General features: G+C 43.2%; 2 protein-coding genes across 2 annotated transcripts; both read left to right on the forward strand.

Annotated features, from left to right (window-relative positions):
* Window positions 1-5,891: 5,891 nt before the first annotated feature.
* On the forward strand, window positions 5,892-12,302 carry LOC124283327. The gene is made up of 5 exons (XM_046719366.1): window positions 5,892-5,972; window positions 6,421-7,788; window positions 8,263-8,307; window positions 9,855-10,352; window positions 10,796-12,302. Exons 2-5 carry the CDS (start codon window positions 7,659-7,661, stop codon window positions 11,377-11,379), a joined length of 1,257 nt encoding a protein of 418 aa, XP_046575322.1. The 5' UTR covers window positions 5,892-5,972; window positions 6,421-7,658; the 3' UTR covers window positions 11,380-12,302.
* Window positions 12,303-12,379: 77 nt separating this feature from the next.
* Window positions 12,380-15,068, forward strand: LOC124283316 (serine/threonine-protein phosphatase 6 regulatory ankyrin repeat subunit C-like). The gene has a single exon (XM_046719354.1). The coding sequence runs from the start codon at window positions 12,419-12,421 to the stop codon at window positions 14,963-14,965; it is 2,547 nt and encodes an 848-aa protein (XP_046575310.1). The 5' UTR covers window positions 12,380-12,418; the 3' UTR covers window positions 14,966-15,068.
* The last annotated feature ends 12,345 nt before the right edge of the window (window positions 15,069-27,413 follow it).

Consider the following 27,413-nt stretch of genomic DNA (forward strand, 5'->3'; position numbering starts at 1 on the left):
AGCCTCGACGCAAAATGTCCACATCACTCTGACAGTAAGTCAACAATTCTTCATCCAGATCAAAGACAGTCCCTTCAGCCACCCGTGCATCGTACCAGGCCAAGAAAGCTTTGCGTTCGGCAGAAAACATACTGTCAGGATCGTAGGTAGACACAGGAGGATAAGGACCCACATAGCCTTGGTGAGCTTCGGTGTTGAAGAAGTGAGGGAAGTAGCCTTTCTTGAGTTCCGTCAATGCAAACGTTTTTGGAAACTGCTTCAGAGCCATCGTGAGGAAGTTGAGGGAATCCTTGAAAACAAGGCGTCCCACGGTCATTTGCAAGATGTGATTCCCTCGAAATGTGACCTGGGGTGCTTTCACGAGATGTTGATGGAAGTACTGTTGGAGCAAGTGTCCATCATACCCTCGGTAGTTGTGAGCAATGACCAACACGTCGTCATCATCAATGGTAGGGGAAATGTCATCTTCGTCGTCTTGTTCTTTGTCGTTGTTGTCTTGTTCTACATCATCATCATCGGGTTCTGGTGATGACAGTTTGGGTTGTTTCGAGGCACGGCCTGACGGCTGCTGCTGGGATGCCTTACGTTTTTTCTTCTGCTTCTCTTTCTTTTCCGCCAGGGACATCAGCCAGTCGCCCATGTCCTTCAAGGTCGTCGATCCCCGAAACACTTTGATGCGACTAGGCCCTTCTCCTTCCTTACGCCAGGGGCACTTGTCACACAGCTGATCCAAGGCCTCGGAAATACATTTTCCACATCCTAGATGCACCACACACAAGTTGGGAACATGAGTTCCTTGATCTTGAGTACATTCAAAGTCGTAGAAGATGAACTGACGCTGTTGTCGTTCTTTGTCTTCATCCATTTTTTCACCGTCTTCATTTTGTTTCGGTGGTTCGATGACGGACATGTAACACTGGTGGTTGGGTTTCAAGGGTTCTTTGCAGATCTTGCAGTCCCGATTCGTGCCACACTGGTGGTTGGCCATGCCCTGGATTTTTCTCACGTTGACTTTGGCATAGCAACGATGACACGTGTGGATGGTGGAGCAGGTGCTGGGATGGTTGGCGGAGGCCGTCCGATGACGTTGAAAGCAGTACGAGTTTCGGAACCACCCGCCACATTGGAGACAGGAGAGCCCTTCATTGTTCACGTCGCCACAGTATCCAAGACATTGGCACCAGTAACATCGAAATTCTCGGGTGCAACGATGATCTTCAGCGTGGTCGTAGCCTTGGTCACAAGTTTCACAATAGTAATTATACCCTGTAAAGGCAGGCATGGAGGTAATGACATCGTAATGGTGATGGTGATGATACAAGTGAAGGATCTTGGTGGGTTGAGCCACTTCACTCTTGTACAGGAGGCGATTCATCACCTCTTGGGAGTAGACTTTGAGCTGATAGTAAGGGGCCAAACGTTGACTGAACAACTCCCACGTGGCACGTCCTGTACAAGGACCTTCGGGGATCTTGAGTTGGCGACACAAGGCCTTGGCAGCCTTCAACTGCGCTGGTTTACGATGGTCACACAGGTATTTCCATTCCTTCGTCCATTCTTTGGTCACAGGATTGGGTTGGTGTGCGTGGTGACTAGCCACGACCAGGGCACGGGCAAAGCAGAGCTGATCCTCATTCTTGATTTGAACGATGCATTGTTTCTTTTCCAGGAAGGCGTTTAAGCCAACGAGGTGCCTTGTCCGTCCGTGTCCTTCACCGATACGATCAGGATCCTCTACATGCAGTAAGAAAAAGTGTCCATGGTGTCATCGATATGTAAGTCGTGGTTGCTTTGTTGTACTTTTTCCACTTCGGCCATGATGTGTTCCCCCTGGAGGTCACCCATCCGCCGAAACGTGATTCGGATGTCTGTATCCAGGGCGGGGTGTTCCAGGGCCAATCCCACGCGATCACCATCCTGGCCACCCACATCGTCTCTCAGATCTGCTAACACGGCATCAAACTGTTCTCTGAGAACGACGGGAAGGTCTTCAGGCTGTTGACGCTGCAGCCAAACAGGGTTGAACTTCAGGTGGTAGCGCTGAGTATCAGTCCGGAATTTCTTGGCTGTTTTTTGAGTCGTCCGCTCCAACTGGTACGGCACAGGCTCCTCTTCAAGTTCTTCTTCCTTCTCTGCTTCGTTCATTCGTGGTGACGGCATGGTGAGAACTGGCAAGACCCACGCTGAGCCTGGTTTATATAGGTCACGTCACCCTATGACGTCACAATAGGTCGTGGCAGTGCACACCATGAGCTCATGTGTTATTTATAGGAATGATGTCATACCCATGACGTCACACTAGCCTATCGACCTGTTGAGTCAGGAGGAGAGTGGTACGAACCGGATGCAGCCGGTGCGAACCAGATGCGCCAAAGTGACGTCATCAACCCAGCTATATAAACTCGAGGTTTTCCAGCTCTCCCCATCAGTTGCTCACTGAAACTAGAAGCATGCAGACGTCTCCCGCCTCCGCCTCCTTCCGTTGCCGGCTGTGTGAAACAGATGACCACAGTTATCTACACTGTCCCAAGGTGTCCTGTACCGAGTGTGGTGCTCAAGGTCATCGCCATTACGTATGTCCCAAGAAGACCAAGGACAACAACAGGCACGATAACAACACCTGCTACAACTGTGGAAGAAACGAAGGTCATCTCAGTTATGACTGTCCACATCCCTGCCGTCACTGTGGTCAAGAGAACCATAAGAGTATGAACTGCTCTAACAAGACCCAGAAACGTCCAGCATCCACCCACCAGCCAAGTGAACCGCCAAAGAAAGTGAGTAAACTTGAAAGCCAACATCTACTGGCTCTACTCCATGACAAGGTCCTCCTCGTTCAAGAGCGCATAGACACCATGTACTCTGTACTTCAACGTATCTTGGAGTTTGTGGAACCCATGGACGATTCCAGCAGCACTGCCTCCAGTGCACCACCATCACCACCATAGATGCCTCGGTGATCTCTCACCCACCCATACCAACGGCCCTTTTCAGGGCCACCCACCTGGCTCGAAAGAAGGCTCCATCCAATGTGTTTTAACCACACACACACACACACACTAACACTTGTCTAGCCACGCCATCGTGTCCGCCTCACCCCCTCTCCCTCCTTTCCTCTCCTTCCCTCTCCTTCCCTCTCCGTCCCGTCCCGTCCCGTCCGCCGCTCGTCCGTTCCGCCATCTTGAAAGGCGTCTACGCTCGCGAGATCCCGCGAGAATCCACGCGATCCCGCGAGATCTCACGCGATCCCACCGGATGGGCCGCCCTCTTGAAACGCGTCCGCCATCTTGGCCCGGAGATGACGTCATCGTCATGAGCGCGCACCCACCGGAACCGAACGTGACGTCATCGCGATGCGTGCACACCCACCGGAACCGGAAGCACCGGAACCGGAACCCGAGTGATCTCCCCTGACCGGAAGTGACTGATCCAAGATGGCGGCGCCCAGGGGGACCGGATGTGCCGCCATTTTGAAAAAGGCGCTAGGGTGCTGTTGCTCACTACTTTTGTGTAATTTACGCAGATATGCAGCTTATCTGTACCTCTGAGTCGGTATATCAAATCCAAAGGAAGATTGTCAGGTTTTTGAATGACAATTAGGAGTGATCTGCATAAGGAAGATGGTCTTATGTATGCCATCTTCTTTATCACGAGTAACAGAGAGAATAATTTATTTCGGTATAAAGGCCATTGGCCCATGTACAAGAAATGCAAAGTGGTATATGTTATATCGACAATAAGATTTAAACATATACATAAACATATACGAGTAACAAACCGTTTCGGAGTATATCCTTACTCCTTCGTCATCTGATGGATACACGACCCGTGAAGGTCCGGGATAGAATGAGCCTTCAGTAATCCATGCTTGTCATAAGAGGCGACTAACGGGATTTGATGGTCAGGCTCGCTGGCTTGGTTGACACATGTCATCGGTTTCCAGTTGTGCAGATCGATGCTCATGCTGTTGATCTCTTGATTGTTTGGTCCAGGCTCGATTATTTACAGACCGCCGCCATACAGCTGGAATATTACTGATTGCGGCGTAAAACTAAACTCACTCACTCACTGATGGATACACATATACATATATAGAAAAAGCAAACTATTATGACCAAGGTAGAGAATTTTATGGATATTAACTTCTATATTATAAAGGAACAAAACGTTTCAGATTATATACTTACTCCATCATCATATACAGATAATACAATCGTATTACGACCACGGAAGAGAGGGTTTTATGGATGTCAACTTCTTTATTATGAGGAACACACCGTTTCGGAGTATATATTTACTCCTTCATCAAGTGCAGGAGTAATTAAAGACTCATAACGTATGACAGTGGGTGAAACGATTCAGATTCCGATTCGTTATTTACCTTTGTCTTTACAGACAATCAGTAGTACTTACAAACACGAGAGTTGGTACAGGTGGATGACTAGACATTGATTATAATGGAGAAAATTACCTATTATTTAGCATCATTTCATTTCTGAGACAACAGACTTTATACAATTATTTACCTACTGTTTTACATTTATAACACTTAAAAGTTGAATAAGTTTATGCATTCATGAACATCTGTAGTAATATGGTTTTATATATAATTTTCAATAATTCATATAATATGGACATACTAATATAAAATGGTACTCGTATTCAATGTCGTCTTCACAAAAAAACACATTTTCTTTCTGTTATTTCAACATTACTGTATCTGCCAGTTTCTATTGATAAATTATGAAAGCTTAGTCGGAATTTAGATAAATATTTCCTAAAGAGGAATCGTCAGAGAAAAATTATTCATTATTTTTCATTTTAATGAAGTTTCTTTTTCAAATTACATTTTGTGAAGTTTCTTTTTTCACTCAGTATATATTTCTATATACAATACACCAATATGTTGAGACAATGTTGATGGAATGTACTATATACAATGCTCCAATATGGTGACACAATGTTGACAGAATGTACTATATACAATGCTCCAATATGGTGACACAATGTTGACAGAATGTACTATATACAATGCTCCAATATGTTGACACAATGGTGACACAATGTTGACAGAATGTACTATATACAATGCACCAATATGGTGACACAATGTTGACAAAATGTTCTATATACAATGCTCCAATATGGTGACACAATGTTGACAGAATGTACTATATACAATGCACCAATCTGGTGACACAATGTTGACAGAATGTACTATATACAATGCTCCAATATGGTGACACAATGTTGACAGAATGTACTATATACAATGCACCAATATGGTGACACAATGTTGACAGAATGTACTATATACATTGCACCAATATGTTGACACAATGTTGACAGAATGTACTATATACAATGCACCAATATGGTAACACAATGATGACAGAATGTACTATATACATTGTACCAGTATGTTGATACAATGATGACAGAATGAACTATACACACTGAACCAATATGGTCAAGCAATATTGCTGGAAAATATTTATACATTGCGCCAATATGTTGATACAGTGTTGGTGGAATGTACTATTTACTACTTTTTATTGTATATGAGAAAGTCACATTCCAGTCACATGCATTGGTCCAATCCTTGAAGATCCGGGGTAGAAATGATCTTCAGTAACACATGCTTGTCGTAAGATTCGACTAATGGAACCGGGTGGTCAGGCGCGCTGACTTGGTTGACACATGTCATCGTATCCCAATTCTTTAGATCGATGCTCATGTTGTTGATCACTTGACTGTCTGATCGGGATTTGATTACTTACAGACTGCCGCCATATAGCTGGACTATTGTAGCGATAGACAACCAAGCAACCAAAACCATTTGCTAAAATACGTTTTCATCCCTATAGTATGTTATTATGGGGTTTCCATTGCTTTCAGCTTTACCATACCACATGGAAGCTAACTTGTTATGGCAACTGGGGGAAGTCAAACACAAATACAATCTGACGAGAGTGAGTATCTTTCCTTAGCAGACAGACAGACAGATTATTTATTAAAGTCTCACATTCCTTGGACACGGTCTAATAACTGCCTGGCGTGTCTGCATGGTATTGTCTATTTCGCCGATGTCTTTAAACCATAAACGTTCACATAAACACCTCTCGACCTGATACCGTAAGCGTAGATATTTGCCGAATCATTTTGTACTAAGAATCAAATCCATCGTAACAGTAAATACAACAGTGAGTGAGTGAGGTCAGTTTTAAGCCGCTTTTAGCAGTATTCAAGCACTATCACGGCAGGGGACACCAGAAATGGTCCTCACACATTGTGCCCATTGTTGGGTCTTCGGTTTGACGAGTAATTATAAAAACAATAGAACAATTCTTCTAGTCAAGTGATTCGTTGTGGAAGGAGTGGGAAGGGATTGTTTGACTTACACTATCCTTTCCTTTGCAGGACAATGTGAAGTATGCAGGAAAGTAGAGCCCGCGTATGTCTCTCGAAACAACGCACCGAATGTATTCATAGTACACGCACAGAGAGAGATCATCACTGGCCCAGGGAGGAATAAAGACGTGAAAAAGAAGAAGAAAGAAATCCTTCAGGACATTGAAAAGAAGGTATCGGCACTCAGGAACACCCACGGAGGGCATCTTCTTGTTCACTTAGACGGCCATGAAAGGGGCGACAGATTTTTGGAGTACTTTCATGAGTTTGCGGACAAAACCCTGCAGTATTTGATTGAGTGTGGAAAGTCCTACACTGACAGTTATGTTTGCACGTGGCTTTGTGATCTGATCGGATTCGAATTGTTTGCGGATGTTTTATTAATTACCGTTGAAAACACCTGCTGTATTTCCACTGTTAACTTCAACACAAAGATTACCAATGATTTCGAAAAGTTAAATGCGTCTACTTGGAATATTGTTTCCATTCTCGCACATGTTCCGGAGAGAAAGAATGTAGATGCTACTTTAAGACATCTTAAACAGCTCCCCCATGAGTGTCGGAATACCGAGTTCAAGTCCTTGCCAGACCAAGGGGAAAAGTCAGACTTAGATCTGGTGGGCTACATCTGGGATGATCTGAAGCTAAAAGATAACTTGACATCTTTATCGAAGGTCCATGGAGGGGGGTCATATTATGTAGGACTAGCGGAAAAGGTGGACACAAAGGGTGGTTATAAGAAGAAAGTTATCACAGAGGAGGGTTTTCAAATTACCAATCCAGAAACCTTTAAGAAAGCTATTACTGATAAGATCAATGCAAATGTGTGCGTGTTACATCACAATGGAACATTCGATCAGCTCCCTCCATCTTTGATAAAGATTGAAACATACAATATTTCACCCACAAAATATGTTTTGGAAGTGGCTGTTGGATATTTCAGTGGTTTAGTATTCTCTGACAAGGGCGGACCTCGTACCTATGAAATATTAGAGGGAAATATTGAAAGGATGGACAAAGAAAAGTGGTGGAACAGAATAACACAGCTGCCTTCCTGGAAAGGAATAAACACAAAGTCAGCTGAGGAATGAGGCATCGTACATCATTTTTTACTGCTATAAAAGGTATTTCAGTAATACAAGGGTAGGCAACATCAGAAATCTGCTTCTTATGCTGCGTACTTGAACTGAACTCTGTCCTCCACGTGAACATTTGAACGACTACATTGACGACAACCTTTGAGCAGTATGGATTCATCCGTGGACAGTGACGACTCAGAACTGTCCAGTAGCTACAGCTCTGACGATGTTGTCGAGTGCTCTAACCACAAGTACAGAGGAATGCATTCCCAAGGAAAAAGGCCCTTGGAGTTCAGTTGTAAGTGACTCGATCATCATTCTGGGTCCGGGGATTGGGGGCTGTTGAAAGAAATGGAGCGTATTACCGAACAGTCAACACCATATCCCGCCTAAGTTATGTTGTGTTTCGAACAAACATTGATGCAAAGACCCTTTCAATATGAAACTTTTCATCGCAGAGAGACGAATAAATCCTATTCAGCAATCCCATTGCTGGTAGATATCGGCCACGTTCTATATTTCTAACTATTGTCAGGGGCCCCCTTTTACGAAGCAACCTTTGCTAAGGTTAACCTTAACTCCCATTCTTTAACGTTGCACTAAGATTACCCTAGTGACTTACAATCACCTTAGTGCTTTGTGAAAGGAGGCCCAGGTAGGCAGTTGAACGTAGTTAACTGCACTGACCTTTTTAAGCGTCCAAATCAACGTGATTGTATTTTGCTCATGATCGTTTAATTTTACTCTCTGACACAACCTAATTCTTTTTCAGGTTACTCATTTCTGGTATACCACAATCACTGTGATATTGAAAAGGGTAAGTATATTTGTTTGCACCTTGTAGCATATGCAGGAGTGTGTACTATAGTCTGAGTAAATATTCTTGCTCAACGTGGATACGTTCACTGCACGATATGCATGATATGCACCATGATATGCATCATGACTGTAAAATATTCTACATCTCGATAACATAACACAATCTCGAGGGCGATGGAGCGCCTTATGTTTAAACCGTTTGCACATCAAGCCGAAGACCCGGGGTTGATTCCTAATATTGGTACGACGTGTAAAACCTAATTCTGTTGACAACTACAGGTTATTCAGCTTGACCTGAGCTACTCTACATATGCATGACCCGGGAGGTCAAATGGCACAAACAGCTGGTCGAGTTAACTTCATTAAATAGGGGAGCAGAAAATGTTGTTATTGTTGCGTTCGTGCGAAACATGCATACAACACTTCTGAAAAAACAATCACTTCATGTTTCAATTGAATTATTTATACAGTCATATGCTATCTAGTTTGGTTTACTAACTTTACAATGTACAGTCAGTTACTTTCAGAATCCTATTCACTCTCGCTATCACTCTCTCCACCCAGTTCAATTATCACTTTTTCTATTTCATGTTCAACTGCAATATTTCTGTCCCAGTAATCGCTTTGCAAATTTTCAACATGGGCACAGCAATCAGTCCACTCGTTTACACCAATTTCAAGAAACCTCGCCTCTGTTAATTTCCTATCATCGGTAATAGTACACTTCACATTTTTGGCAGCTGCAAAACATTTCCCATTGGCCCATATAAGTTCGATTGGGTTCAGATCTGCGTGGTATGGAGGTAGCCTGATTCCTGTGTGACCGTGTAAAGAAAGTAAGGACACTGCTGGCGATTTCTCGACACTGAGATGTCAAACGGCGACTTTGTCTAGGCTGTTCGGACATGTTGACATTCAGCTGACAAAGGCCCACACCTTCACAATACTAGACCCAATCAGTTGTGACACGGTCACGTAATGCATTAGTATTCACTTGATCAGGTCAAGCTGAACAACCTGTACAGTGATACTGATGAATATTGCTCAAACCTAAATCACTCACTCACTAACTCAATCATGAGCTGAGAATGCCTAAGCAGCAAAGTATAGACCTACGTTTGTTTGATGGTGATCGGGACCGAAACCGACATGAACTGATTATGTCAATGGCGATGTAATTGGTACAGGTGTTATAGCGAGTGAGTGAGTATGGGTTTACGCCGCTTTTAGCAATATTCCACAATTATCACGACGTGGGAAACCTGAAATGGGCTTGACACAGTGTACCTATGTGGGGAATCGAACATGGGTCTTCGATGTGACGTGCGAACGCTGTAACCATTAAGCTACCCCTACGCCAAGTGACATAGACAGCATTACATTCTCATGTCAATCAGTATCAGTGCACTGGTTTCAGACAAGTAATGTTTTTAAAATGTTTGTCAAATTTTCAATTGTGTTAATTCTTTTGCTCTAAAGTTTTATTTTATTGGAGACGAAATGGTAATGTATCAGTGTCTAATATACTTTTGTTGTTTGTCATAGGTGGCATTTACCCAAAAGATGTGGAGCTGTACCTTCCCAAAGATATTCTTCGTTCCATCAAATCAATTCCTGCGACGCACTGTATCTACGTCAACTCTCCACTGCTCACGTTCCTGGAGCCAGAAGAGGAGGTTCCAGCTCCACACAGCGTCATATGTGATGCCTATGTCTTTGGGGAAGATAGGACGGTTAAAGTCCTTACGTTCGTAGAAGCTGAAGTTGATGATGCCTTACACTACAACTCCACACTCGCCCAGAGTCTCACATACATTGTAAGGAGGAAACATGGATCCAACTTTCATCTCCTTCATGGCGTGATAGGACCCGATGAGTGGAAGCATCCTGACAATTTTCATAAAACTCTCGAATGCCTACAATCAAATGTTGAGAAGTATACACTCCATGGATCTCTACAATATGATGCAGAGTTACTGGATAGCGCCAGAGAGATATTTTTCAAAATGATGCTCGATCAACAAGTATCTGTTAGGCAGAGTGGTGAGCAGTTTCCCTTTGTTTTGAACAAAATCGCGTGGACAACTTTTCTAGTCCTTCCAGCCTCACGTAGGGTATCATACTTTCATTCCTTCTTGACAACGGTACAACCATCTGTGTTCAAAACGTCGCGAAATACAAGACCTTGTTATCTATAATGTTTGTCAGTATTGTGCTTCCCAACTTCTAAAATGCCAACCAGAGATGATCACAATCTGTAGCCACAATACGATCCACAACATTTAAAGAAAATATGATAACCATTTAGAATTAATTGGAAGGAAAAAAGTCGTCAACATCCTATTTACATCACGTCTGGTAATAAATAGTCCATTGGGACACCTCTAACCATAGTGTAGTAAGTTCAGGGTACAAGGTTCTGTTTCTAACACAGATTCCAACTGTTAAGCACATTAATGCTATTGTCAGGTCCATCTTTGTTTCAGAATGGACTGATCTATTTGTTGAGACGGCTGCTTACCATGACGCCCGTGCAAAACTGCAACAAAATGGACTTCTCATACTAATTGGTAGCCATGGTGAAGGCAAGACCACAATTGGACAAAAACTCTGTTACGACTATCAGCAAGAAGGCTACAACACTGTCATCTACAGCAGACTGGAGGACTTCAATCCAAAAATACTTCAGTCAAAGCAGCCTACACTTGTGGTGCTCGATGATATGTATCCTTACATCCGTGAGACACTCTCGCGTAAAAGGAAGAACGTGCATCTAGTTGTCATAGAAGAACACGATAAGGAAGGAGCCCAATTTGTAAAACGTCTGTTCGGGACAAATACAATCACTGTGAACGTTACAAAAACACGAAACATGAACTCGGAGAGAACCAAAGAAGAATATTCTCGAATGTTACAGCTGCAGACAGAAGCTCGGGATGAGATCACTGCACCGCTGCCTCGGTATTATCTTGGTTTTCCGAAGGTCATTAAACGGTTCTGGAAGGAAGCCCTGTGGCTGATCCTCTCACATATTTTACAAGCCCTCACAGGTACTTCAGTACAGAAGTAGAAAAACTATTTGAGAATCAGAACTATGCTGCTGGAATTTTGTATGTTCTGGTATCAGGAAACAAAGTTGATACTCTTGAATCTGAATCTGAATCTGAATCTAAGTCTGAATCAAAATCTGAAACCGAATCGGAATCGGAATCTCTGAACATTGTTTCAGAAGAGTATATGCGCACTGAGGGCTGATGACCTGTATGCTACTGCCAATAATTCTGTTCGTGTTGATGATGTTCCGATTGATCCTCCCCGGAATGAATATGTCTTTAAAGCTGTTGACGGCAATGCACTGGACGCAGTTGACCCGCTCTTTCCTTCTGTTCACAAAAGCGGCCTTCCTGACATCATACACAAACTAAATGAGATCTACCTGTCCCAAAAGGGCAACACAGTATGTTTCAATGACCCTTTGACATACGATGTGTGTGTGTTCTATGTAGATACAAAGTTCCCCGGAAGTCTGTGGAAACACTGCACTGCATGTTTTTGAAGGTGATGACTTGGCATCGCCCAATCAGAGTGCTATTCTTATCTCCAGAAGTAACAACGACAAGCTCATAGACCAGTTGATTGGATGTGTTAGGAGAGGGGAATTCAGAAATACATTGTCCCACCCAGTCCTCACCAAGGAGGACAACATAGACAGGTTCTTTGTCGAACTTGGAGAAGATCTCAAGGAGGTGTTAGACTTATGAGAAGAACAGGATTCTGCTATTGCACACGATTTCCTGTACTGGGTCTTTCGGTCTGGCAATGATTACATGCGTAAGAAAGTATTACAGCAAAAGGAACTGTCACGGGTACACATCAGTGACGGTCTCACATCTTGCCTTAGACTGAACCAGACAAATTATTTCTTGTATCTATGGCAGAATATGCTTGATCCAAACAGTCAGCTAAGCTTTAGTGATTCAGACGGAAACTCCTTTTTTATGCTTGCTGTGATGGGAAAGAGAACGTCAATTGTGAAGTTCTTGTTGGATGCTGGTGCAGATCCACTTACGAGAAACAAGACTCAAAACACAGCTATTCATTTTGCATGCATGAATGGATATACAGAGCTTGTGAAAACACTCATACCGCATCTTGGTGATAGATGGAACACAAAAGGTGAACACTCGCGAACAACACTCATGATGGCAGCTTACCATGGTAACAGTCCACTGTACCACTATCTCACCAATAACAGAAAGGCTGATCTGACTGGTGTTGATGATTATGGTAACACTGTGCTACATTTGGCATGTGAGGGTGGTTACCTAGCAATTGTTAGCCATATCATTTCCAGTAAACTGTTCGATATTAACCGTGTTGGACAGTATGGAAAGCCTCCGTTGATGATAGCTGCTTTCAAGGGTCACAGAGATGTGTTTCAATTGCTTCTCTCACAGAATTGCCACCTATCCACAGAACATTTCAGTATGGCGGAGACACTACTCTCCGGGCATATAAACAATTCCAAACATTTGACAGAATTTCTGCAGGCTCGAGAGCATGGCGGCAAATTTAGGGCAAAACCCTGTAGAAATGATGCATCACCACTTCGGACATGTCTAGAAAACAAAGGATCGAGTATGTTACTTGTGGATGAGATTGGACTGACCCTGCTTCATACTGCGGCCGAGACTGGCAATTTGGACCTTGCAGTCTTCCTTCTGTCAAAGGGAAAGGTTGACATCAACACCAGAGATGCTAAGGGAAGAACACCGGTTATGTTGGCAGCAGCCAAAGGGCACTATCCAATGTTTGACTTTCTTGTAGACAAAAACTGTGACTTGTCACTAAAGGATCATCAATCAAGTGGAATCCTTCACTTTGCAAGCAAAGGTGGAAACGTGGAGATCATACAGTTATTGGCAAAGCACAATGTGAATGGGGAAAGTACTTGCAGAAAAACGCCACTATCATATTCTGCTAAGAAGGGGCATAAAGAAATATTTGAGATACTTTTAGACAGAGGAGCAGATATATCAGTTATTGACATTGCTAAAAACACTCTGTTACATCTTGCCTCTGAGGGTGGAAACCTGCTTATTGTGGAAGATATTTTAGCATTTCCTGGCCTTGACATCAATGCTGTGAACAGTGGAAGGAGAACACCGCTGTTGGTGGCAGCATATAACGAACACACAGATATATGTGGACGCCTGCTGTCTGCTGGTGCTGATGTAAACATCCGGGACTGTGACGGAAATGACGTCATACTCATCGCTGCTATGACAGGTAATCGTCAGCTTGCCGTTCAGCAACTGTCCCTGAAGAAAACACGCAGTTGTCACGGCGATAAACGTGGGAAAACAGCTCTAATGTGGGCAGCAGAGAAAGGTGACCCGGAGATGTTTGATCTTTTGCTCACAAGGTCCAATATGTCTGACATGGACGAAGACCATAACAATGTCCTTCATTATGCCTGTATTGGAGGCAATGCAGATATTGTAAGAAACATCATCCAGGGCAATAAAATAAACATTACTTGCAGAAGTCATAAGTTGGAAACCCCAGTGACATTAGCAGCAAAGAAGGGACACGAGAGAACATTTGAGTTCCTTGTTCAAAACGGGATTGACTTGACAGAACTGTCCGTCACTCACCGTAACATACTTCATCACGCTTCTTCTGGTGGCAGTGTACCTATTGTGGAGTATCTTCTCTCAGACCAAAAAACAGACATTAACAGTAGAAATGAACTTCACATGACTCCAGTGATGTGTGCTGTTGAAATGGGACATAAGACGTTGTTTGACTATCTTGTGAGTAAAAATTGTGATTTGACACAAAGTGACGTTTGGGGCAACAACATTCTTCACATCGCATGCCGTGGTGGATATGTTACAATTGTGGATGACATAATTCATCTGGGTCTGTCTGACATTGATTGTAGAGGACAAAATAGGAAGACCCCAGTTCTGTGGGCAGCTGAGATGGGACATAAAAGTGTGTTCGACCTCCTTGTACACACTGGATGTGATCTTACCATCTCAGATGAGGATCGTGACACTATCCTCCATAAGGCCTGTTATGGGGGTAATGTGGACATCATTGAGTACGTTGTTTCTTGCAACATTGTCAACATGAACAGAAGAAATAATTTTGAAAAGACCCCTGTGATGTGTGCGGTAGAGAAAGGACAAAAACGAGTATTCGACCGTCTTGTCAGGAAAGGATGTGACCTGAACTTAAAATATATTAACGGTGATAACATCCTTCACAGGGCATGTTTTGGAGGTGATTTAGACATCATAGAGTACATTCTTTCACATCAAATTGTGGACGTCAACAGCAGAGATCATTTGGGGAGGACAGCGGTGATGTGGGCAGCCCAGAATGGACACAGACACATCTTTGACCTGCTTGTGTACAAAGGTTCCGACGTATCTGCCCTGCCCAAATATGGTCATGGTGACACTCTGCTTCACAATGCTTGTAGTGGAGGTAATGCAGAGATTGTCGAGTACGTCGTATCGTGTAATGTGGTAGACATTAACAGCTGTGGTTGGTTTGGGAGGACACCACTTGACATAGCTAAACACCTAAACCACGAGGCAGTCGTTGACGTGTTGGTGCGTTGTGGCGCTTCTTCCAAGCATTAATAGGATGACAGTGGGATGTGTCAATGCGTCCTTTACTGTAAAGATCTTGAGGAATTAGTAAAGTTGTAACCTCCAGGCTAACCACGAGGTTCGCCCGATGTTATCAATGATTCATAAACACGTGTTCATTGTATACTATAAACAAAATGTATGGGAACACCCGAAGATTTGATAGTCATATATAAACTTAAACGTGGTGAGGTCATTTATACTTTTATAAGGTCATTTATGAGGTAAACGCAACTTTTTGTGTGCTTAATGGGCACTTTAAACGACATGTTAGAACTTGCAGTGAAGCAACTGATTAAATATTCGTTGAGTTTGAGTGAAACAAAACATTGTCAAAAAGTTGCATTTACCTTGGAGTATAAATAACCTCATCACTATTAATTTTACATATCACCATCAAATTTTAGAGTGTTCCCATATTTTTTTAGCAGTATACTTCGAGTGAGTGAGTGAGTGAGTTTGGTTTTTAGGCCGGTTTTAGCAGTATTCCAACAATGTCGCGGCAACAACAGAAATGGGCTTCACACATTGTAGCCATGTAGGGCATAGAATCCGGGCCTTCAGCGTGACGAACGAACGCTTTAACCATGGGCTACCCCATCGCCCCTATACTGTATGGGGCTGCAGTCTTCAGCAGCTGTTTCAAAAGCTTTTGGCTAAACAAACGTCAGAATTGCTAGCCGTTTATATAGATATGAGGTGTTTTATCAATTTTAATATCTTTTTACATTACATGACGCTTTTGTTGAACGCTGTGTGTGATACTTACGCTGACGTCTTGAACAGATACAGTGAGTGCTTGAATGCCTGAGAGCGTGAGTGCGTGAGGGAGTAGTCGGTATTCAGCATATTTACCACAAGATTTTCACCTCTTTACAAAATGGTAGAGAGACATATCTTCCTTTGACCTATGTAAACTAGATTATGTTGATTGTACCTTTCGCCTTGTTACATATCAATATTAATCGTCATAGATTAAAATTAGTTTTGAGTTTGTGAAAATATAATGCACTTTATTGCATCGAAGGAGACATTAGACATTCTTTTGTGATTATGGACAGTACTTGTAGTATCTGTCACAGTTAACAGATTAGATAGTATGAGATGATTTATTACTTAGACATAAGTCCCGGCACTGACTACCAGTCCAGAAGAGAATCCAGTTCAAAGTCGTGACACTCACCTCCTAATGTGTCAACGGAACAGTGCCAAGCTATCTTTGCGAATTGAACAGGGAGTGTCATCCAGCCAGAAGACACAGATCATGTTCGCAACACTTCGGATGTCGATCATTCTCTAACGTATCCACACAGCCGTGGCACGCTCTTCCATCAGTGACCCAAATCAAACGTCAGCTCAAGACGTTCTTATTCAACTAGCAGTTTGTGTTCCACCTGTGCTTCTCTGGCATGTACATTTCCACTCTCCCTGTCGCGCTCTGAGGATACAGTGCATGGAATAAAGCGCAATGTAAGCTACATATTATTATTATTTTTATTATTATAATTATTATCATCATAACATGATTATGTACATGAATGAGTGGGATCCAGTTACATCACAGCATAGGGGATAGAAACCCGAAGTGATGCAGATCTGAGATTTGTACCGACGTACATGGGTGCAGTGTTGACAAATCTAGAAACTTAATCATCATTCCTACCCACAACTATAGGCTTCTGGTGTGTCTAAGGGAGACAACTATGTTATTCGCGTGTTGTTTGCATAATTACTGCTGATTGTAAATAACTGTGCAATGTTATTTATTATCTGAAATGGGGGTTTTAATCTACTATAGGATGGATATATAAGTCTCTTGAGACCATGGGATTCAACCTTTGTTGATATTTATAACCGCTGTATAAATTGCAGGAAGTTATTTCATAAGACATATTTACAGTGTAAGAAGACAGCGATGATATACTGTTTGTTCTTTGGCTTTCATGTGACATTTACCCTTTGTTGATGTTTTGTTGCTTCTAATAAAATGTTTAATGTATGTTATACTGTGTGTTCTGTACATGTGTAAACAATATGTTCAACGTATGTGTGGTTGTCGATGTATTTGGCTATTTAAGTCATAGTGCCCGAATATAGAAAACATAAGGGAACGCCAAATCATTGCAGTCTTCCCATATTCGTTCTCAGAATTTCACCCACAGTGCTGAGCGTGCTAGGAAACCTGGAACAATAATGGACCGCTTGTACTTTCCCGCGTTCCCTTGTTTGTTTTCGTCAGTATACATGTACATTCAAATCCTTATGTTGACGGTGTTGAGGAACATTATATCGAGATCGATTACTGGTAATATAAGACCTCAGCCGAACAAAGGAAATCATGATCACACAATGTCATTTAGAAAGTGGTCAAATGTAACATGTTATATTTGGAATTACACTCTCTCAGTTAAGTGCAGGTTCTAGTACTTTATGTTGGGTTTAGTCCAATCCGGGATTCGAACCCACAGCCTCAGAGTCACGCACCTAATCGCCAGTGGCTGAGCGGGATAGGCAGCTAACTTTGTGTGCTGGCGATCAGGTGCTTGACTCATTGCGGAGGTGCGGTGTTAAACAACAATCAGTCAATCAATCATTCTGGCCGTGAACAGTACATAAATTTATGAAGCCTATATAAACGTTGCTGCAAGGGGACATAACTCTTTACATTCACAAGGTAACGTGTTTACAGGCCGACATATGCACAAACTTAGACCATCACTAAAATCTGGTCATAAAATTAGTCGTCGTAAAAGGCGTGATGAGGTTATTCTTTCACGTCTCAGATTTGGACACTGTGGGCAAAATGATTACAGGAGTGTTATAGATAAGACTGTCTCTTCTAAATGTGGCCATTGCAATTTGGAGACGCCTAAAATATCGAACATTGTCTAATCACATGCCCTGGTCATAACAACATAAGACATAATCTCAGAAGTGCTGTACTTGAGGTTGATGATGTATTTTCATAAGAAACAGTTTTGGGCCCCAATATCATGTATGGGTCTGTGCAACGGGCACTTTTAGATTTTGTCTCGTCATCTGGAAAATATGATGTAATCTAGACAGGCTCTCGAATGGCTTAGACAGATTTAGTTCTGTGGTTTTAAATCATTTTAACACTCTGTCATATGAACCTTCTGCTTTTTTAATGAATGAGTATTTCATGTTTCAGAAATGGAAGTGATTACTTAAGGTTTTTAATCCGTAACACAAAGCAGAGGTTATTCGATATATGTATACATCCATCAATTTAATACTAATATCTTTGTCGTTTCTTTTATCTTAACTAAAAGATTCCTTTTGGCGATGAAATTACCTATGATTATTTATTAAATGAAGTCAATGTGTTGGGCGCAAATAGGCCTCTTATTAGCCCACGTCGCCCTAAAACTATAAAACCAACCAACCAAGGTAACGTGTTCAACACAAAATGAAGTGTATCATTGCTCCACTTATATATATGACATGATACCCATCAATTTCCGAAATCACATTTTGCAGGTACACCCATAAGTTCAAACTGAGATCTTCCAACGTTTGCTGAACATTTTCACATCAGAAAAATCCATCATCGATACATATTCTTGTGTTTAGGAAAAGACGATATACTAAACATCGGAATTGTGTACTAATTCATCATACAAAGCATCATTTCGTGTATTTCTTGCACGAGTTGAGTTTGGCTTAACCGTGCTGACACATAAACAATATTATGTTTGTCATAACGCAATATCTCGAATATACTCTTCAAAGAAAGTGGGGGAACCTGAACTTTCAATTTGGATAGGAAGTATAAGAGTTAAAAAACATTTCAGAGACTGATCTTATGAACACACAGCTATTTGTCTTTATCACCACCCCTAAACACAACACATGGGGTACACGCGCACAACGAAGTAGCGCCATACACGTGCATGGGGTGTCATTCTTGATTTTGACGGTTTTCAAAAAGGTCGATCAATCACTGTAGACCATTGATGTTGACAATCATCTTGCATCAAACAGTTGTTAGTGTTTGTTTCAAGTCGAGTTTTTGTTTTTTTGTTAAAATGAAAATCGTGCACATGCAAATTGCACGTCAGCATCATCACACCAAGCATGTTCCAAGAGCGATTACTGTACGAACACGTTTGTTCAATCGTAAATTAAAAATAAAGTCCCCCTACTTTTGTAAAGAGGTGAGGTGAAATTGGGTTTAAGGTTGTGCTTGAGAATATTTCGCTCATATGACGACGTGCATGCGTGTGTATGTGTATATGCGGCTGCTTGTACTAGCCCAGACTGAAGCTGGTTTTATAGTGCTAGCCCACTGAGATACCATGCCGCAGTGAAGCATGAATGCCCCACTGAGACACATTATACTGAGCCGACCAGTCCTTGTTGTACCCATTAATGCCGAGCGCCAGGCAGGGACCAACAAGTACCATATTTCAGGTCTTTTGGTATGACGCGGTCGGGCTTCTCCGGGCGGACGCTCTAACCACTACACCACGGAGGCGGTCCTTTTGTAAAGAGTATTATGAAGAAACAGGCCATCATAAATATAGTTTCCGAGAGACGGAACACCATGCAAACATCATCCATCCAACAACACAACTACTCGGTACAGTAGAGTTTATTTCAGCAACTGCTCACATACAAAAATAACATACATTGATTGAATAACAATGACAAGATGACAAGAACCACAGTAATTACCCATTCAAACACAACTTCATTCCAATTTTGCACAATTGTTGAGCAGATGTTAACAGAGGGTTAAATTTCATGATAGTGGTTTGAGAACAGTAATACAGAGGACGATATCATATTCCTGAGTTATGCTAGGCAGGAAATGACATTCTAGAAGGAAATGATATTCGTTTTCGATTACATTATATATCTTCTTTCTTCACGAGTTATTGGTTCCCACCAACTCTTACTTGGAGTTCGGATGATCTCAACAGAAGCTGCAGTCGTCGGCGTAAGTCTCTGGTCGTAATGGCGGACATGTAATATTCTGTATTTAGCAATGATTTAATTCCATGATAGGTGGTCAATCTTCCAGATTCACAAACTGTATCATACCATTCTTGCTGATGACACTCTTCGATTCTTTGTGTAAAAACGCTTATAGAATGTGACACAAGGACCAGTAGACCAACTGTGGGCACATACACACCCTTCAACCCGTGTGCAAGAGTGAGTGAGTGAATGACGTTTGTTTTACGCCGCCTTCAGCAATATTCCAGCAATGTCACGGCCGGGGACACCAGAAATGGGCTTCACAAATTGTACCGGGAATCGAACATGGGCCTTCGGCGTGGCGGGCGAATGCTTTAACTGCTAGACAACCCCAGCGCCCCTGGACTTAAGAACATCACATCTCAGTATCAACTCCGACCACAGCATCCAAGTGAATCTATTCTGTGGATGTGAAGAATTAGCAGCATAAGAGACTCTTGATTGCACAAACTGTTACAAAAGTAATGAAAGTGGGGTGTGAACAATTAGCTGAATATTACGGAATCCTAGAACGGACATTGTCGCCTTGTGGCCCTTACACAGACAAGCAAATCCAGGTGAAACTGACCAAAGTGCGACAATGCGACAACACGATGTTTTGGCCATTTATCGCATTGTCGCTATGTCTCGCAACGTCGCGCTTTGAATATGTTTATTCGCCCAAAGGGCGACAATGCGACATAGAGACAATTTGTAAGGTCAAAATATGTCGCGTTGTCGCCCCATTTAAGATGAAAAAAAAGCCTTAAAACGAGCGACAATGCGGCAATCCGACAACGCGAAGATGTCCATTGTAGGATTCCATAGAATATTGTGTGCAATCTCTTCACTGTAGTGTTATATTTAGTTGCTGCCTGAACATTTCATTCCAATAAGTCCTGTCAGTATCGTTGTTGAGGCAGCTGTGATGGACGGGCGCAGAATGCCGTTGTTGACGCTGCTGATTCTTGTGTCATATTGCGTACTGGTTCGTATGTTATGTGACGATTACCTCCAGGTCCAGAACACTTACCTCAACAACCACCATTATGACGTCACACAGGCCTCTTCAATGATTGACTGCGTGGCTACATGTTACACTCAACCTCGATGTCAGTCGGTCGGGTTCGATCCTCAATCCCTGGAGTGTCATCGTCACACTCGTAACAGCAGCACTGCCCGGGGGAATCTTGTGTCCAGGCCGGGCTGGATACACAGAGACGTGACCACGTGGACAGAGGTAACGTATTACCAACACTTACCATATAGTATTGGTTTGCCACCTTATACACATGGCACTTAAGTAAGCACTGATATATTTCATTATAGTTATGAACCTATCGACGATGATATTATCTCAATCATGCCATTGTATAGTAGCACATGTCAGGTACTGAAAAGCAAAGGTTTGAGTGTGAAAGGACGTGCCAAGACGCAGCCCACATGTAAGTGAAGCATGCTATCTACTCATGTCATGAAAAACATCAGCTCTACCTGACCGTTCATGGAATATAACTTGTGAATATGCCATCCGTTTCATTCATACACGTTACGATGGCGAGGAGAGTTTTATTGGGACTGAGATGGAAGATAGTGGGTACACATGCAGTTGGAACGTCATTCAAGACGTCTGTCGTTAATAGACCAATCTTGAAACCCTAAGAAACAGTCGCTGTTCAGGATCGACCACGTCCAGGGTAACCCAGGAAGACCAGGGTAACACAGGAAGACCAGGTGTTACCCAGAAAGACCAGGTGTAACCCAGGAAGACCAGGTTTAACCCAGGAAGACCAGGGTAACCCAGGAAGACCAGGGTAACCCAGGAAGACCAGGTGTAACACAGGAAGACCAGGGTAACCCAGGAGAAGACCAGGTGTAACACAGGAAGACCAGGGTAACCCAGGAAGACCAGGTGTAACCCAGGAAGACCAGGGTAACCCAGGAAGACCAGGGTAACACAGGAAGACCAGGGTAACCCCAGGAAGACCAGGGTAACCCAGGAAGACCAGTGTAACCCAGGAAGACCAGGTGTAACCCAGGAAGACCAGGTGTAACCCAGGAAGACCAGGGTAACCCAGGAGAGACCAGGTGTAACCCAGGAAGACCAGGGTAACACAGGAAGACCAGGGTAACCCAGGAAGACCACTCTATCAGGGCCCCGTTTCAGAAAGCTATCGTAGCGTTACGTGAGTGAGTGAGTTATCATTTAACGTCACATCGGCAATATTTCAGCCATATCATGACGAGAACATTTGATAGTGAAATAAAATATATGTATACTATAAAACACCTGCCGACGAAGGACAGTAAAACAACTAGAGTATCATAGATATACATGTAAAACTAGTAATTGAATCTAAAACATTTTAACTATAGGGGACAACACAATATAAAAATGGGCTATAGATCGCCAACATCGTAGCGTTACGACTGTCGTAAGTCTATGTTACAGTATATAAACTAAACTCACTCACTCACTCGACCGCCTCCGTGGTGTAGTGGTTAGAGCTTCCGCCCGGAGAGCGGAAGGTCGCGGGTTCCACCGCGTCATACCAAAAGACGTTAAAATATGGTACTTGTTGGTCCCTGCCTGGCGCTCAGCATTAATGGGTACAACAAGGATTTGTTGGCTCGGAGTCAGTATAATGTGTCTGAGTGGGGTATTCATGCTTCACTGCGGCGTGGTATCTCAGTGGGCTAGAACTATAAAACCAGCTTCAGTCTGGGCTAGTACAAGCAGCCGCACATACACCTACACACGCATGCACGTCGTCATATGAGCGAAATATTCTCAAGCACGACGTAAAACCCAATTTCACCTCACCTCACCTATGTTACAGTATAGGATTTACGACAGTCGTAGCTCAGCGATAGCTTTCTGAAATGATGTCCGTCCCCAGGCGTGAACTCTTCGCTACGAGCACTCGTTTACATCAACTCTGGGTGGCCAACAGACGTTTGTCAACCAACACCTGAAGGTCCTGAAGAGTCGGAAGATGTTCAACTCTTGCCCATGAACATCAAAGGCAAGGTCTGCAGTGTTTTGCTTTTCGGCGCTGGAATCTTTGAACCTGGGGATGGTTCCATTGGTCAGATGAAAGTATCGATTCCTTAAACGGGTCAGCCAAATGTGGTTGTCTTGCTGACGTGACGTCCCGAGACAAATCTCTCGTGTTCACTTTATGTTGAAAACTTCTCCAAAGATCGTGTTTCCATGGATACCAAAATGGCTGGCCACTTCATTTTGGGTCGTTTCAGTCCCCAGCATACCCACGGAGCGGAGACGCCGTGGAACGACGTACTTGTAGTTTAGATTGACGTGTTTTCCAGAACATTCCGAGTCGAGAGAATAATCAACCGTTCTTCAGTTTCAAATATCAGGTGTGTGAACTTCAGGTGTCAAAAAACATGCAAAAAGCGAGTAAGTTCATGGTGCACAAAGTGCACATGCCACGCGCGATAATTGACACCAAATGTCATTAGGGTTATTTTTATAACTTTTCAAATAACCTTTAATGCATGCAATTTTATGTTATGCACAGGTACTATTTTAAGTATTCAGATCATGCTGTCAATTGAAGCAGACATGCCGCCTTCTCTGACAGGTGAAATGTATTCATAAACCACCCCATATACCAAATATATCGATGGCTACATGGCAGTAGTAGTACGAGGTCAGGAAACACTGTGTGACAGCCACGGGTGAGTAAGTATCGTTTTACGCCGCTTTTAGCAATATTCCAACAATATCATACCGGGAGTAGTGAACCTGGTCACCCTGGCGGGATTTTCAAGATGGCGCGGCCATCTTGGATCAGTCACTTCCGGTCAGGGGAGATCACTCGGGTTCCGGTTCCGGTGCTTCCGGTTCCGGTGGGTGCGCACGCATCGCGATGACGTCACGTCCGGTTCCGGTGGTTGCGCGCGCGCATGACGATGACGTCACCTCCGGGCCAAGATGGCGGACGCGTTTCAAGATGGCGTCCCCTCCGGTGGGATCGCGTGAGATCTCGCGGGATCTCGTGGAGTCTCGCGGGATCTCGCGAGCGTAGACGCGTTTCAAGATGGCGGAACGGGCGAGCGGCGGACGGGACGGGACGGAGAGGGAAGGGAAGGAAAGGAGAGGAAAGGAGAGGGAAGGAGGGAGAGAGAGGGGGTGAGGCGGACACGATGGCGTTGCTAGACAAGTGTGTGTGTGTGTGTGTGTGGTTAAAACACATTGGATGGAGCCTTCTTTCGAGCGAGGTGGGTGGCCCTGAAAAGGGCCGTTGGTATGAGTGGGTGAGAGATCACCGAGACATCTATGGTGGTGATGGTGGTGCACTGGAGGCCGTGCTGCTGGAATCGTCCATGGGTTCGACAAACTCCAAGATGCGTTGAAGTAGAGAGTACATGGTGTCTATGCGATCTTGAACGAGGAGGACCTTGTCATGGAGTAGAGTCAGTAAATGTTGGCTTTCACGTTTACTCACTTTCTTTGGCGGTTCACTTGGCTGGTGGGTGGATGCTGGACGTTTCTGGCCCTTGTTAGAGCAGTTCATACTCTTATGGTCCTCTTGACCACAGTGACGACAGGGATGTGGACAGGCGTAACTGAGATGACCTTCGTTTTTCGGAATCGAGCCCACCTGTGACCGGGTGTAAAAACCTTGGAGTCAACTTTGTGTGCAGAATATTTTAGTGTTGTCACAACCCCTAGTGTACAGTACACAACCCTGTGCACTTAAAAGAACCCACGAATTCGTTGGTAAATGACCGGATGGTGGCCACATGAATACGTGCAAACACCTAGTTGCGGGTACAGCAACATGCAGTAAACTTGGACAAAGTACTGTGAGTCTGACTATTTGTCCCAGTCCACCCAGCTGTGACTGGGTACCTCGTAAGGATGGGGAAGCCGCAATAACTCGGTGCGCCTTGTGGCAGCAAGAGTTGTATGATCCCCAGGAGTTGAGATTGATATGTGCGCTATATATATCCAATAATAATAACCAGCCTACCAACCAACCAACATAGCAATCACACTAAACATAAGCAATACGCTGCAATGTTTAACTTAATAGATCGCAATGCAATAACCTCACCTTCTGGTCGTGAAGACGACTCGTGAAGATCCGGGTAAGATATTGGTCTTCAAGCTTGTCTTAAGAGGCAACTAACGGGATCGGGTGGTCAGGCTCTGCTTTGGTTGACACATGTCATCGCTTCCCGCATTGCGCAGATCGATGCTCACGCAGTTGATCACTGGATTGTCTGGTCCAGACAGATTATTTACAGACCGTCGCCATATAGCTGGAATATTGCTGAGTGCGGCGTTAAACAACAATCAGTCAATCTATCATTCTGGCCGTGAACAGTACATAGGTAGGTAAATTTATGAAGTTATGAAGTTACTGCAAGGGGACATAACTCTATATATTTACAAGGTAACGCCGTAAACAAACATGAAGTATATCGTTGCTACACTGACATACAACATGATGCTCATCAGTTTCCGAAATCACATTTTGTAAGTACATCGATAAGCTCTAACCGAGACCTTTCAACGTTTGCTGGAGATTTTCACATCAGAAAAATCAATCATCGGTATATATTCTTGTGCTAACGAAAAGACGATATGCTCCACATCGGAATTTTGCACATGCTACTAATTCATCATACGAAGCATGATTTCGTGTATTTCTTGCATTTCTTTTTGTGAGTTTGGCATAACTGTGCTGAAACATACACAATGTCATATTTATCATAACGCAACATCTCTAATATACTCTTCAAAGGAAATAAAGGAACCTGAACTTTCAATTTGGATAGCATGAGGTGAGGTGAAATTGGGTTTAACGTCGTGCTTGAGAATTTTTCGCTCATATGACGACGTGCATGCGTGTGTATGTGCGGCTGCTTGTACTAGCCCAGAATGAAGCTGGTTTTATAGTGCTAGCCCACTGAGATACCATGCCGCAGTGAAGCATGAATACCCCACTCAGACACATTATACTGAATCCGAGCCGACCAGTCCTTGTTGTACCCATTAATGCCGAGCGCCAGGCAGGGACAAACAAGTACCCATTTTAACGTCTTTTTATGACGCGGTCGGGGATCGAACCCGCGACTTTCCGCTCTCCGGACGGACGTTCAAACCACTACACCACGGAGGCGGTCCAATTTGGATAGGAAGTATTTATAAATAAGCGTTAAGAAACATTTCAGAGACTGACATGTTATGAACGCACCACCATTTCTCTGTATCACCACCCCTGAAAACAATGCATGGGATGCACGTGCACAACGCAGTAGCCCCATACACATGCATGGAGTGTCATTCTTGAGTTTGACGTTTTACAACAAGGTCGATAAATCACTGTAGACCATTTATTTTGTCAACCATCATGCAACAAACAGTTGTTATTGTCTGTTTCAAGTCGAGTTTTTTTGTTTTAAACTGAAAACGTGCATTTGCAAATTGCACGCCATCATCATTACACCGATGTTACATACATCGTCACTGTTATACGGCAATCCTTGGTCGTACACTTCCATACTAAAGGTTTCATCACGTTTCCTTTTGTTGACTCTGTACATGAAACCACCCGAACAAAGATATCTGCCGCCTCTCGAAGTTGGGATGAACTTGACCTGTAGCTGTGCATTTGCCATGGTAGGACTTAGTGGCGAAAGTGGTCCGGGACCTCTATTTATATTTGTCATAAAATTGTTGAACAGAGTTCACTAATAAATGTCAATTAATTTACAGTGACTTGAAGTGAACACCAGTTCAGCTCATTAGCGTCTTTGACTTGAAGTGAACACCAGTTCACTATTAGCGTCTCTCCTCGAGTGACCAACTGACTAATCCGTTAATCCCTAATCCGTTAATCCATATTGGATTAGAAACTTCAAAAGCAAAATCGCCAGTGACTTAGTGCGAATAGTGTTCACCCTACTGGTGACTTCATGAGAAGACACCATTACACCAAGCATTTTGTACTCTGTAACCATTCATTATTATCATACCAGCAATGATTGATTCCGATATACCTCCCAATTTGTTCAATCGTAACTCTAAAATGAAGTTCGGCTACTTTTTAAGAGCATTATATTTTTAAAGACACAGGCCAACATAGATCTAGTTTTCACGAGACGTAACAGCATGCAAATCACCATCCATACAACACTACTGCAATAGAGTATATTCAGCATTCTGATACTCGGTTCTGATTGGCTGAGAGCTCATCAAAACCGTACTTAAATGGCAATTTAATGACATCTAATTAAAGTGACAGGTCTTTTCCAAATTAAGAACAGTAGCGTGGTTATCAACAATTACTTCCGTGAATAAAGTTAGCGGCGATTAAACTTAGCGAGTTCACGGCTTGAATTGGGGCTAGTCGATTGTCATACAGTAGGGGAGACTAATAATTCGCTTCCAAAACACAAATAATTGTACTTGCTCACAGTA

The sequence above is a fragment of the Haliotis rubra genome, unplaced genomic scaffold (genome assembly GCF_003918875.1).
Source record: "Haliotis rubra isolate DU_JTF1 unplaced genomic scaffold, ASM391887v1 Scf1091, whole genome shotgun sequence".
Classification (NCBI taxonomy): domain Eukaryota; kingdom Metazoa; phylum Mollusca; class Gastropoda; order Lepetellida; family Haliotidae; genus Haliotis; species Haliotis rubra.

Excerpts from the sequence above, each read along its gene's own strand:
- LOC124283327 (XM_046719366.1), top strand. The coding sequence starts at position 7,659 with ATGGATTCATCCGTGGACAGTGACGACTCAGAACTGTCCAGTAGCTAC. Across the intron at positions 7,789-8,262 it reads AAGGCCCTTGGAGTTCAGTT|GTTACTCATTTCTGGTATAC; the intron begins GTAAGTGACTCG and ends ATTCTTTTTCAG. Across the intron at positions 10,353-10,795 it reads AGTATCTGTTAGGCAGAGTG|AATGGACTGATCTATTTGTT; the intron begins GTGAGCAGTTTC and ends TCTTTGTTTCAG.
- LOC124283316 (XM_046719354.1), top strand. The coding sequence starts at position 12,419 with ATGAATGGATATACAGAGCTTGTGAAAACACTCATACCGCATCTTGGT.